This window comes from Pinus tabuliformis, chromosome 2_1 (assembly GCF_031772625.1).
Source record: "Pinus tabuliformis cultivar Carrire ecotype Pingquan chromosome 2_1, CPIR1, whole genome shotgun sequence".
Lineage (NCBI taxonomy): Eukaryota > Viridiplantae > Streptophyta > Pinopsida > Pinales > Pinaceae > Pinus > Pinus tabuliformis.
This window is the reverse complement of record NC_142299.1, coordinates 496,600,874-496,615,930: the sequence shown is the minus strand read 5'-3', so window position 1 is coordinate 496,615,930 and position 15,057 is coordinate 496,600,874. Positions and strand designations below refer to the sequence as shown.

At 38.4% G+C, this 15,057-nt stretch overlaps 1 protein-coding gene across 1 annotated transcript; it reads right to left on the bottom strand.

Moving 5' to 3' along the window:
* Nucleotides 1–4,520: 4,520 nt before the first annotated feature.
* Nucleotides 4,521–5,639, bottom strand: LOC149201102 (uncharacterized). The gene has a single exon (XM_089401200.1). It carries the CDS (start codon nt 5,637–5,639, stop codon nt 4,521–4,523), a length of 1,119 nt encoding a protein of 372 aa, XP_089257326.1.
* Between the last annotated feature and the right edge of the window lie 9,418 nt (nt 5,640–15,057).

Below are 15,057 nucleotides of genomic sequence, written 5' to 3'. Positions count from 1 at the left end.
AAAAACGCCACTACACTATTTCTCATCACTTCTTTTATATATTTAAAAATTAGATTTCTAAATTTATTTTTTTTGTAAGTCAGATAGTTATATTATGGAACAAAATATAGTACAAAAAATCTGCAGTTGCAGATCGAGGCCTGAGGCATACAGGTCAACAGACACAAGACACCAACCCTAAGACAACAAGATACTACAAGCATTCAAAATGCTAATCGCACACCACGCAGGGTGGCATAGCCATTTATTTACTACGCATAACTTTAACATAGACTATTATTGAACTGCGCTACTGTAACTAGAAAACTATTAGGAAATGACAAAGCTACAGTCCAAGAAGTCCTCCGAAACAGTTAACAAAAAAAAGCCAAAGAGATGGCACAGACAATCCCGACCTACTGCGGGGGCATCCCGATCCGGCTTGCAGTGTCCAATCCTTGCTCCAGGACGTGCTTGTTCACTCTTTCCAGCAGGGACTGATAATTGTGAATTTCCTTCGGCGGTGCTTGCTGCTTGCTATCAGAGCTCGGGGGATCCGGACTCAACGTCTGCCAAAGAAGTTTAATAAGCAGAGTTAACTTCTTATTGACAGTTTCAACAACGTTATGCACGACCGAGATTTTTTTGTCTAGTGCCTCACAAATCTCAAACAGACTTTTATCTTGGGCTTCAGAGATATGGTTCTCCCCTTGAGAATGTTGGCTTCCTGCATCCGTGGAATCCAGAGCTTTCGCCAAAAGGGTCTTGATCCTCCAACTTTCCACTTGTGTGCGCACGAATTGCGTCGCTCGTCTGGAAGCAGTGCCTGGGTCCATCAACCAATCGACCTCCCTTGCTATGTCCTCCTCTGTGCACGGCTGTTCCTCCTCCTTGACTGCAGCTTCCATCTCAGCAATCCTTCGTTTGTTTCTCGTTGTCGTTCGGGTTTCATACATGCCTCTTGCAGCCTGGAGCTCCTAGTTTGCATTAATGCTTCGACAGCTTCCAGTATCCATGTTACCCCTATTATCCGTCACTCGGTGATCAGCTCGGAGCCGCAAACAATAGTAACCCAGAGTAATCCCCTTAGGAGAAGTAATTGAAACGTTGCTCCAACTGTTTCTTAAATAGCTTTTCGCCTTGAGGTTTCCCATGCTAAGCCTCATCTCCCGAAACGTCGTGGGAGTGCTATCATCATAGTTCCTGTGGGTGGCCGTGAATGCTGCGTGATGCCTCCAGATATGAAAATAAATGTTTCTCATACCTTGATGAATGTGTTCGTGCCAAATGTCCATCTTGCTGAAGAGGCAGCTGCAGTAGTCCCTTCGATGAATCAAATTGTAGATTTGAACTCTATGCACCTGCTGTCGCCATAAATACTTTGGCTGATCTTGTCCTTTCGACCTGTGCCAACTATCATCACTCATACTGTCTCCCGAGTATTCCATTTTGAGGAACCGAAAAGGTCTACCGTTTTCCGGTTAAGCCCGGTTTAAATTACCCACGTCCTCTCTTGCCAGCTGTAAGCATCTCTCCTTAAGGCTCGGACTGTCCACTTGTCTCCAGCTGCTGTCCCACCCCCTGTCTTGGTTGTCAATGCTGTAGTTTGCCAAGTAGTCAGCTAGCCCATTTGCCTTACGCCTCACCGATTGAAAGACTAAACCTTTCATTTCGCCAATTAACTATGCAATGTTCTTCGTCACCTTGGCTAGCCTCCAGTGTCTCGTGGCTTTGCAAGCCTGAGTACCTCCCTGAATTTTCTTTGCGACTGAGATGACCAGGGATGAGTCGCCTTCTACCACTGCATTGCTTGTCGGTAGGTTCTTAAGAATTCTCAGCCCTTGCTCTAACACCGCGAACTCCATCTCATTGTTCGTGCCTTCTCCCAACACCCTGCAGTAAATATGCACAATTTCTCCTTCCTGTTTTCTAATAACACCTCCAATGCCAGCTATCCCGGGGTTGCCTCTGGAGGCACCATCAAAATTCAGCTTCAGACCTCCCTCTGGCGGGAAATTCCATCTATCGGCCTCCGAGTTTGGTTGTTACTGGTGTCTCGGCGTCGTGATGTTGTGGTTGACTTCCAGATGAAAGCACTTCAAGATATGTAAGTCCCGAACCGATGGCTTCTCGTTAGGATCTACCTTGCACTTAGTCTGAATCAATTGTTTAATATTTGTTAGAATAGTTACTTTTGATTGCTCAATATTTCTTTGTTCATCCTGAAATACCCTCTTGTTGTGCTCTTTCCATATTGTCCACAATAGGAAGCCTGACATGGCTTTCCAGATGTTATTGACTCTCAGGTTTTTGGAAAAATTGTTTTGCCAGTTTAGAATCGTATTTTGGATGGACTCTCGATCACGGTTTGATTTCCGTAGAATTCCCTCCATCCAGTTCCATAGATGGTTTGCCCAGTCACACGAATTAAATAGGTGGTTTATAGATTCTTCTTCTCCTAAGCACATCGGGCATCTGGAAGGACCATCGAACCCTTTTCTGCGCAGATTGTCACATGTCAGGGTTTTGTTCCGCATTAGTAGCCATAGGAATGTCTTGATTTTCGGCCAAAATAGGCTGTCCCACACTTTGTTGCACCAGGGTACTGCTTCCTCCTGTTTTGCCTTTACTATCATTTCCCTTGCTTCTTTTAGTGAGAAATTTCCATTTCCTGTCATACCCCATCTCAGCTGATCCTCTTCCTCTGTTTTCCTTATCTTTCTTTTAAGAATGTGACTGTTGAGTTGTTTTGTGCTTTCATTTCCCTCAATGTTGTTATCAGCGTTGAGATGTATCCATTCTCTCCAGTTTGCATCTCTGCTGCTCAGGTCCCAGTAATGGCAGACTCTGCTTCTGCCTTCGTTCTGGCTGATCTGTTTGAGATGTAATAGCTCTGGGGTATCTAATTTGGGGAACTGTTGCCATGCATCTTCCCAAAACAGGGCTAACCTACCATTACGTATTTCCCAGAAGCTATTTTCCTGCACTAGGCTACGATTTTGTCTTGCAAGATTCCATATGGGCGAGCCCTCTGGAACCTCCTGCAATCTTATGAGATCCTGATGATTACAGTTTGGGACGTACTTGTGTTTCCAATGTCTGGCCCATGGCAGATTGGACTCTTTGATCCATCTCCACCATAGCTTTGCTCCACAGGTTATGTTGACAACCGCCGGATCCACTAGATTTAGTCCCCCCACATATTTCGGCTTGCATAATTTGTTCCAGGCTACTAACGCCCATTTTCTCTTGTCCCCATTCCCACTCCATAAAAAGGATCTCTGTATAGCTCTGATTTGTTGAAGAATCCCTTTTGGGGCCGGTAGCATTGATAATAAGTACTGCGGTATAGCCTGTAACACAACCTTGGTGAGGATTAATCTTCCGGCAAAGTTAAGCGCCCTGTGAGTCCAGTGTTTGCATCTGTTTTCCATATTGGCTATGATCTTTTCCCAGTGCACTTTTTGCCAAGGCCGCAGAGTGAGGGGAGCTCCTAAATATCTCGAAGGTAAACTGCCTATCCGGAAGCCTAGAAGTTGAGAAAGGTGAGCTTGAATAGCTTGATGAGTGTTGAAAAAGAAAATCGTGGATTTGGAGAAGTTGATTTCCATTCCTGAGGCTTTGCTAAAGAGATCTAAGATCTCCTTGAATGCCAAGGCCTCTTTAAATGTGGGGCTGCCGTGTAACATAGTGTCGTCCACAAACCGCTGATGGGTAGTAGCAGGAATAGATAGGATTGGTTGAAGACCCTTAATTGCCCCTTCAGCTTTCTTCTTGGCTATAATTCTGCTGAGACCCTCCATAAGGATAACGAATAGGAAAGGGGATAAAGGATCGCCCTGTCTTATTCCTCGCGAAGGTGAGAATGGTTCAGAGAGGGCTCCATTAACTAGGATTGAGAATCTTGAGGATTTGATGAGGGTCAGAATCCAAATAACCTAATGTCTGTTGAACCCGAAAGCGTCCAAAATGGCTTTGAGGTATTTCCAGCTCACCTTGTCATAGGCTTTCGATAAATCCAGTTGCATTAACATCCCTGCTTTTTTCCTTGAATGGAGAGTGTGGATCATATCTTGAGCAAGGATAATGTTGTCTAATATCTGCCTTCCCTCTACATAACCCGATTGCTCTTCAAAGATGATGCCCAGGAGAATGGGCTTCAGCCTATTGGCAATAACTTTTGATATTATTTTATAGATGACATTGCAGAGAGCAATAGGTCTGAACTTTTCAGGGGTATTGGCTTCCTCTACCTTTGGAATTAGCGCTATGAAGGTCGAGTTAATGGATTTGAGTATGGTTCCAGAACATCTGGAGTCCTCTACAACCTCCCAAACATCCTGCTTCACCGTATTCCAGCAAGCCTTGTAAAAATTGATTGTAAACCCATCCGGCCCAGGGGCTTTATCGTTTGGCATGCTTCTTACAGCCTCCTCTACCTCTTCCAATGTGATTTCCCTGCTAAGGGCCCAGTTTTGCTCAGAGGTGACAGCTTTGGGAATGGCTTTTAGAAGTTCCCTAATGGCTCCTCCTCTGTTTAACTATGGTTCCTGTGCTATGGATCTGAAATGAGCTGAGAGCAACTCTGATATGTCGTGGTGGTTCTTCACTGACTCCCCATTTTCATTTCTCATCTCAAGAATTTTGTTTGAACTTCTGTAATCCAGAGCAGATCTGTCAAAAAATTTGGTATTCTGCTCTCCCTCTTTTAGCCACTGAATCCTTGATTTCTGCCTCCAGAGAATTTCTTCATGCCGACATCGACTGTGCCACTGTTGGGTTAGAATTTTTTCCTGTTCGATGGATTCCTCACTGCTTTGACCAGCTGCCCATTCTCTGTGAATTTGTTCCAACTTATTTTCTATAAGGGTTTTCTCCTTGAAGATATCTCCAAAAATTGTTCTATTACACTCTTTTATCTTATCTTTAATAAGTCTTAATTTCTTCTGCAAATTGAACATTTTGGAGCCCTCACCCTCCAGAGGTTCTAACCACCAGTTATCAACCATCTGAAGGAAGTTGGGATGATCCAACCAAAATTTTTCAAATCTAAGGGGTTTATTCCTTGGTGTGCCATGAACATCAGCTATGAGCGATATTGGCCAATGGTCCGAACCTCCACTGGGAAGGATATCTGACTCTACAAGGATACCATCCATTATGATACTCTCAGAAACCAAAAACCTGTCCAAGCGAGAGGCTATCATTCTATTTCCCCCTCTTCTATTGTTCCATGTGAAATTGCCACTTTTGGTATGAATGTCTACCAATTTAGCATTCTCAATGAAACTAATAAAAGACTCCGCATCCCTATTAAGTTTCCTTAAACCCCCTTTCTTCTCTAGAAGGGTTGTTATCATATTGAAGTCACCCCCCATAATACATTTGGACATTGGATGCCTGCTAATGAGCCTATTTAAGGAATTCAGGAAACTGATTTTATCTTCTATCTTCTGAGGTCCATAAACATTTACACATAAAAATGATTCAGAATTACCTGTAGGTTGAGCTTCCACAACAATGAAGTGCTTGTTCGCTTTTGCAGATAGTATTTGAATTTCTCTCGTGTCCCATAGTGTTGCCAGGCCTCCTTCTCTGCCCTGACTTTCAACTTCTAGAAAATTTATGTGCCTTCCTATCTTCTTGGTTATCCTTGCCATGCTAGAGCCATTGCATTTGGTTTCTTGTAAGAACATGATTTCCGGTTTATATTTCTGGAATTTGCGTTTCAGCAGTCTGTGCTTTGCTTGGCTGTTTAGCCCTCTTACATTCCAAGATATGATCTTCATGACAAACTTGAGGTATTATTGAAAGGACGGGAAGGCGCTAAGAGCCTTCATCTTCCCTGAGTTGATCATTATCATTCCTAGCTCCTGCAGAGCTTCATTGCTTGTCTTTCGGCCCCTTTTCTTCTTTTGCCTTGAGCTTGATGAATTCCATAGAAGACTCTTCGGGTGGAGACTATTACCTCTTGCTATGCCTAGCTTTCTATGTTGCCTTTCTAGTGCTGCTTTCTGCCTTGCTGTAAACAGATCACTGATTTTTTTGATTTCTTCTTCTGGTACCGTTTCTATACCTTGATTTTTCCAGTTCTCCACTATAACGGGTAGATTCATCCCTTCCCGGGCTAAAACTTCCTCCAACTCAATGTCCTCGCTCCCTTCATCGCTGGCCAACATGTCTATGTCCTCCTCCGGTTCCTCTGGTTGCTCCCCCATTTGGAATTCGTTGTTGTTTGTGTCCCCTTCCTCTTCTTTCCTGGTTCGTTCCTCCTTGTCTCGTGGCTCCTTATCTGCTGCTCTGGTTTTTTGTATCTCCTCTGAGTCTGTCTCCAGATCCAAGAGCTCAAAGGTGTTGTTGTTGTTGTTTCTATCTATTCCTGCTCTGTATGCCCTTCTTCTGTTGGCTCTCTGCCTTGACTTCGGGGTTATAAAGTTATCTTTGCCTTTATTTGTTGGTTCTGTTTTAGTGTCCTCCTCCTTCTTGTTCATAGGGCATTCCCTTATTAGATGTCCGTGTTCGTGACATTTCCTGCAGCGAAACGGGATCTGCTCATAGTCTATTGCCTGAAAGTAATCCTCATCCCTATATTCGAGCCATAACCCTTCATACAGTGCCCCTGATACATCCATTTCCATGCATATTCTTGCGTAGGAGGTGTATTTTTTCTGCAATGTTGCCTCTGAGGCTTTGATAAAAGTCCCCAACTGATCTCCAATTTGCTTCAGAGCATTCAAAACCCAATAGTCTATCGGGAGAGAAAACAAGCGGATCCACACTGGAACTTGAGTGAAGGATTCCTTCTCCGGAACAAAGTTCGGTTTCCATGGTCGCATGTATAGACCAGCTGAGGCCATGAAATACGGGCCTCCATCGAAAATCCTGTCCTTGTCTTCCAGGTTGGTAAACACAACTATAAAGAAACCTTTGGCTCCCAATTGCAGTTTAACATCTCCTCTGGGCTTCCAATGTTGTCTGATCCACTGACACAAGGCCCTTTCAGTTGGCCACATTCCCATGAACTTGCATATGACTGCATGTTCTGTCATGTGCTCTCGATAGGCTTGTATCTCTGGATCCGTTATTACAACTCTAAGACTGTCAGCTTTCCTTGGTTTACAAATACCGTTTGCTGTTGAGTCTTTGTTGGGGTTCGAGCTTGTGTCCCCTTCCTTCTCTGTGTTCCCCCGTCTGCTGTTTGTGGGCTCCTCGTTTGCTCCTTGTTGTTTTTCCTTGTTCCCTGTCAGGTTTTGTCCTTAAGCGTTTCTGTCTTCATTACCTTCCAAGCCCTCATCTTCTTTGCCTTTGATTATTGTATTGTTGTTTGGTTCATTGTCTTCCACTTGTATTTTCTCCTTGTTTTTCCCGCCTCTCTGCTTGAGCTTGTCATTCCCCGAGATTCTGACTCCCTCCTTAGCTTGCTGCCTCTGTTTCTACATGATTATTTGTTTATAGGTGGGGGTCCCAATGGACCCCTCTGCACCCATCTGGATAGTCAGCTTTTGTCCCCTTCTTAACAGTGCTGCTATCCGTGATCTGTTCCCTTCCAGCTCTGAAACTGTTGCAGTTACTCATAAACCCTCAGAAACCCTCGTTTCCGCCATTCCCACTAGATTTCTATAATTTATTAATAATCATTCCACTCTATAATTATTTTATATGATCCTATAAACCTAAACTCAAATCAAACTTTACATAAATTTATTAAAAAAAATATTAAATATATTTTACTAGGTTAATTTTTAAAATATTAAATATATATAATATATATATATATATATATATATATATATATATATTTTAATATAAACTTAGGTTGTACTCCCTTGTTATTCAAAGGGATAGCAAGAAGCATATAAATCTTGTCAATTTTGAAAGTAGTATTTAAAATGAAATCCTAATTAATTTAATTAATTTGTTTTTTTTCTTTTTTTTCAAAAATATTGTTATTAACATAACATTGTATATGAGATATTTGATTCAATTCAGTATTTTTGGGAGAATGTAATTCTTATAATTGGCTCTGAGTTTTTAATTTTTATAAGATTTAAATCTAAAAGAAAGAAAAAACGATATAACTAAAATAAAGTTACGATATATAAAATAAAAATTATAGTAAATGAAAAACCAAATTAATATATAAAATTATTTTATTTGTAAAATAAGAAATCTATTATAATAAATTATATGTATATTTTATTTTTTTAGATTTAAATTTATGATTTCTTGAAAAAACACATGATTTAATCATTAACTTTACTCAAAGTATATTTTAATTTTATTATAATAATTTTTTATTAGGAAAAATTATTAATTTAAAAATATTAAAAAAATTCAAATTAAATTAATTTAATAATAATTTTAAAACAGACTTATAAACCTATATCAACCATTTAAGTCTTCTTGGTTCTTTTGTTGGTAAACCATATAGATAATTTACTAACTTTGGTATATAATTTATGCCTTTTCTTATGATTTGAATTAACAAACATCAGAGTGGGTAATCGCTCACATTAGCTGTGTATGAAACATTTCAATGTTTTTTTTAAAACGAACAACTAAATTTCTATTAAAGCTTCATACCAAAAAAAATACAAAACATGATATTGGATTCATATATCTACGTTATTATATGACCTCAGATGTGATTTAATGGTTAGAGTGGATTGTCAGGATAATATATATATATCATTTTTATTAAAATATTTATGTTAATTATTAAATATTAATTTTAATAAGATATAATTTATATTTGTAATTTTATATAAATTAATATGTATAAATAAGTTAAATGTGATAATGAATTAAGAATTAATATTTATTCTTTATATGAATTAATTTATATGAGTTATTGGAAATTGAGTAATTTTTTTTTAGAAAGTAGAATATACATGTGAATCTCAAACGAATAGTTTTTCTTAAATGGTTTTTGAAAATGAGGACATATTAAGACAAAATGGGTTGAGGGGTTCTAAAAAAACACTACAAGTTAATTGTACAAAACATTGAATCATTATAACAACAATATCCTGAAAAGGGAGGATAATATTGATTAAGCAATTTCTAATCAGATGATGAATTTGAACATTACAAAAAGAAAAGAGAAATAAGTGTGAGTATTCCTTGAAATCCCTCGACTAATGGACTTCCCCAACAATGAATCCCAAACACTACAAGTTAATTGTACAAAACATTGAACCATTATAACAACAATATCTTGAAAAGGGAGGATAATATTGATTAAACAACTTCTAATCATATGATGAATTTGAACACTACAAAAAGAAAAGAGAAATAAGTGTGAGTATAACTTGAAATCCCTTGACTAATGGACTTCCCCAACAATGAATCCCAACATTCCAAAAGAGCCAACAAGAACAGATGGGCTTGTTTTGAAAGGCTGTCAACTTTCAAGTTTAATTCTCCATAAATATGCATGAAAGATAACCAATCAAAATATATGAAGGACTTATAAATAATTTGTAGTTGAGGGCCAAGATGTATATTTTCCACCAAAATACTCTTAGAGGCTCATTTAATGACAAGCTGAGAATCACCTAAGACCTAAAGCTTTTAGTTCTTTTATCTTTTCCTACCTCAAGCAAAGTCCAAAGAGACAAAAATGTTGCTTTGTTATTGGACCCCCTACCCAAGGCATATCTAACATGAAGATAATGAGACTTAGAAAGGAACAAGACCACACCCACCCCAAAAATTAGAGACCATAAAAAATTTGTGATTGAATATCCTCCACCAAAGATAGCTTGGCTTCTTGATTTACAAGGTTGGAAGTCATTGCACTAAATACTCGTTATGAGCTCAATGTCACATGCAGGAAGTGAACCTGGGTGGGGATAATAACAACATTATTCCCAACCACCCAAACGAAACTCAATTGACAAATTTGCTTATATTTATATTAAAACCATTTTTATTAAATGATATATAATTGGTTTACAATTTAATGAGATAGAGTCCTTATCCATTAAAAAAGGAGTCCTTATCAACATATAAGTTGAGTGATTTTAATTATATTTATCAAAATAAGATTTATCATAATCATCACTTTATGATTTCAAAATAATTATTTATATTAGAGTAGCATATAAAATATTGATGGTGTCTTTTTTCAAATTCTATTTTAATTTTCTTTTAAAAGCATACATTGTATTTCAACAATAAAATTGAAACTACAATCCAAGGGCACAGAAGGGTGTGGAAAAAATAAATAAATACAATCTCAGAGGAGAATTATTGTAATGAGTAAACCCTAAAGCCTAGTGAAGAGGGATAATTATATCTAGAAAGTGCATCTCATAATCTAAGGTCACAAATATAGTATCGTGAAACATCATTGCATGTGAAAGTTCAAAAAGTTAAGAGTCCAGAAATTGTTGTTGACACATGAGACTCACAGATCACTAAAGATTATTTTCCTTCAAATTACAGGGACATTGTCCTTAAATTCTTCAGAAATAGAGCAAACCCATATGTGAGTGCAACACATCTTTAGAGAGAGCATTTTCCTAACCATTAGATTCTTGAAGTAGGTGAGAAATGAAACCATTTGACAATAATCAACACATTCCTTTAGTGGTGAAGCTAAGTGGATAAGTCCTAAATTGTTTATGTCACCACGACTTTACATCTAATTAATGACAATCCCATACTTTCCATAAACCTGTAAATGATGAACATCATTAGCAATCACAATATATAAGAGAGCATGTAATGCATTCATCTCTACAGAGTTATTAGTTCCCTAACCCAAGAAGGTTTTTCCCAGTATATAGTGATGTTAGAGAAGCATAGAGAGAAACTTAGACTACAATACCAACCTTCATTTTGACTCAACGCATCAAAGAATCCATAATTTATCCCTTTGTCAATCTGGGGCCCTTGCACAGATGTATGTTGTACTGATTTGGCTAGAAGGTTTTCATCTATCGAAATTGATAGGGCCCTAGAAGCTACTAGAGCTAGAGGAATCAACTTATCATGCAATAAAATTTTATTTCATGTTAACCATATACCCCAAGATACTTCTATTAGAAGGCTTCTTAATATTTTTAATGCATGTGAATCATAGAACCATTTAAAACATTCATGATTGTTTGTTTGTCTTAAAGGTTCGTAAGGTTGACCAGAGATTCTATGTGCATTCAAACTTGCATGGTGAAACAAGAATACAGAAACAAGTGACTAGAGTCTCCTTCGATCAAGTGGCATAAAGTAATTATGCTAGGTCCCTCAAAGCCATGCTTCAACATCATACCCTAGGTTAAAACTTGATCATTCAGGATAAGCCAAAACAAAAGGGTTCTTTTAAATGGAACCTTAATTTTCCAAAAAAAATTAAACCATCGTTCTTCATTGTCTAGATTATTCCCAATCAATGAACAATAACCCAATTTGAAATTCTGTGTCCCCCTACTCAATTATGCACCCAGATCAGTTCGTCATTTCCATCTCTTATTTTAATTCAAGCTTTAACAAGTTTAGCAATAAAAAAATTTCCACTGGGGATGTCATTCTTCTCCCAACCCCAAATTTGTCACTAAGAGCAAACCTTGATGCCAAATATCATTGAAATCTAATTGAAAATTTAGTCAAAGTGTACATTTACAAATCTCCTATAGAAAATTTAACATAAGATTAACCAGGAATATGTTTTGATTGCACCCCATTATTGCATTAGAACCAATAAGAACCTTATGTCCAAACTAGACCTTCTAGGTGAGATGATTCCATGCCATTAAGAAAGATTGGAAGACGACCCTCCAATGGTATGACGAATTGTATGTTGACTTATTAAGATATCATATCCATTCATTATAAAGCCTAGTGTAATATATTTAGCCACTAGGATTTGATACTGCAAACTATCCCTAGTGAAAAAACTCCAAAGAGTGTTCACTATCAGTGCTTTCGAAAAATAAGATCAATTTTGGAGATATTAGCCCCCCTAGGATTTAGGTAAACCAATTTTGTTCTAGCATACGAGATGTGACCCCATTTCAAATTTTGTTCAGGGTTCCTTTGGAATCGATGCCAACGAATTCCAATACACTAGACTATACTTAATGACATATTTGACCAAGATTAGACCACCCACCCACCCCCCCCCCCCCCCCCAAAAAAAACCAATGATTACACCAAAATTAGATCTTTTTATACTTTTGTAAGAAGCCATTTCCAATTTGAAAAATTATATTTATTAGGTTTGAGATAATAACCTAGATATTTAAAACCATCTCTTAAGTCTAGTTCCTGGTAGCCAAAAATCTCAATCACATGGGTGTATGTGTTGTATGTTAGGTATAGGTGCATGTATTGCATGGAGTTGTATGCCATGTGTGGTTGTATGTGTGTGATGCACACTATGTATATGTGCACCTGGTTGAGGAAAAGGCACTGGGTGTTTGTCAGGTTTGGCAACTGATCCGATGTACGTACGAAATAAGAACAAAGGTAGAAGTAAGGACCAATGAAGGATTAGTATCGGTATTTTATTTCAACTTTATTATGCATGTGGTTTATGACTATGGTTTATGATTTTGGTATATGATGATTACATGTGAATTATGATTCTGGTTTATGATGGTTACATGTGATTTATGATTTGTATGGTTATGTTTTGAGCTAACTTGATGTGATATGTTTATACATGATGATTTGGTCAAAGATGCTAGTTTGTCTTGTTGTGACATGAAGTAAACAGGATTGCAAATGTAACTTACTGACGAGCTACCAATGAGGTATGATTTGAAGTTATTTCAATTTATTTTGAATCTAATGGAAGTTATGTGTTTGGTACAAGAATCACAAACATTCTTAGTTGGATGATTGAAATCGACTATAAGAATTAGCAGCAGCAATGAAAGGAATTGAAAAATATAGCAGTACGCTGGTAAAGAATTCAAGAACAGGGCCATTGTGCGACACTTGTACCCAATAGTGTCCATTGATTTCCATGAGCATGCTATAACATGTATGATGGTTTTGACGTAGGAATATGCCTTGGATTTTGTGCCTTTCGATGCAAAGAAGCCTTGCCAAGGGATGGACTTCCCGAGATGGGGGTGCAAGCGGAATTTGGAAGGTGAGTGGTTGTATGGAAGGGGTTGACCGAATTGCCTGAGGGATTGTGTAGCAAAGAAGGGAAGATCGGGGATGGATTTGTTTTGGTCATTAGCATTTTGAGCTAGAATCAAATGCACATTGGGAGTGCACCCTGGAACAATAAGCTAGTAAATGTTCATTGAGAGGACAAGTGGCACAGGATTATAATGTTGGACATTGGATGCAGTTTGAATGTGATAGTGGAATCTGGACTTCCTCGGAAGGAGGTGAATCTTGATATTACTTGAAAGTGGAGATGTGAGCCTCTGGATTCCCTTATTGTAGATGCAAGCATTGTATCTTTTTATTTGTTGGTTGAGCAAATGTGTATACGTGTATACTATTGTAAATATTGTATCGAGATGGATTTATAAAGCTCCATAGGCAATATGGTTATTTGTTGGTTGAAGCAATTATGTATGTGTATATGTGGTTATTGTAAATGTCATAATGAGTTGTGTTATAAAGCTCCAGTAAATGGTATGTTTGTCATGTTTTAGCAAATGGTCATTGTAAATATTGCAACGAGTTGTGGTATAAATCTCCATGGGTAGTATGTTTTGTTTTTAGCAGTCTTGTTGGTTATAGGTGTCATTCAACATCAAGGATGGTGTTCCCACAAGGGGGAGGGTTCTGTAACAGCCTTGGAGAAAATTCCATCTAAAAATATATATAAGACCATGATAATGGGACACGTATTCTAAGCTAAATGGTGGGGGAAACATCCTATTGGGCATTGATTTAGTTTATTATGGCTAAGGAAATTAGCAAAGGCAATGGCTAAGGTTTTGGAAAGGCATGAGGCATTTATTTATAAAAATAATGGAAATTAGGAGAAAAGGAAGGTGAAAGGTCACATGTTGCATGTGAGGAGGAATGAAGGAAAATAATGGAAAATTGAGAAAATAGAAACCTCATTAATAAAAACAATTCTGAGACTCTCATTATTCTCTCTCTCACATACCCTTGGATACTTAGAGTTTTCATGGAGCACTCTTGGAGGGTGTGGCATACTTGGATTCTTGAAGAAAGAAGACAAATGAAGAGCATGAAAACCCAAGAGGGCATTTGGATCAGCAACTACATTAGATTTTCTTGCAGGTACCAAGTTGCATGTATGTTTCCTTCAGTAGTTTTGGCATGCATGGCACATGCATGTGGTTTCTTAGTCATGATCTGTCACTGGAATGGAGGATTGCCTAGCCTTTCCATTTCCTAGATAGCCATGGTGATTGTGGGTTTACTTTCAGTGCTTGTTTTGGTTGGTTCTCATGTTTCCTTTAGCTTGGGTTGAGTTATTAGTTCCTATAAACTTTTGTTGGACAAACGCTTTGGAATCCATGTAACGGTTTGGGTTGAGTTCCTAGTCCTGGAAGCCCTGGTTGGACAAACGCTCTAGAAGCCATGCAACAACTTGGGTTGAGCTACTAGTCCTGGAAGCCTTGGTTGGAAAAATGCTTTGGAATCCCTTGTTAGGTTGAATTACTAGTCCTGGGAGCCCTGTTTCGACAAACGCTCTGGAAGCCCAGAAAATATTGTGGGTTGAGTTACTAGTCCTGAAACCCTTGGTTAGACAAACGCTCTAGATCCTAATGATAGTTGTGGGTTGAGTTACTGATCCGAATTGGATCCTAGAACACTCTCTAAGTTTTCATGAACTCTTTAAAAATCATGCCAAAGTTTCAAAGTCTTATAATGATTAAGCTTATCAGAGATATACTCATAATAATTGCAATTTATGATTAGCACGGAGCAACGAGGACCCTCGGTCAAGCACACAGACCATTGGCCCATGGTAATGCGCGGTGGTGCAAATTGGCAAAACTAGAGGTCAATTCAAGAAACGGGGGCAGGGAAAACCCCTCCAAGAAGGAAAGGCCACAAGCACCCGCACCTGAATAATCATAAAATGCAACAGATATTGCGTCGATTCCATCGGAAGGGGGGGTCCCACAA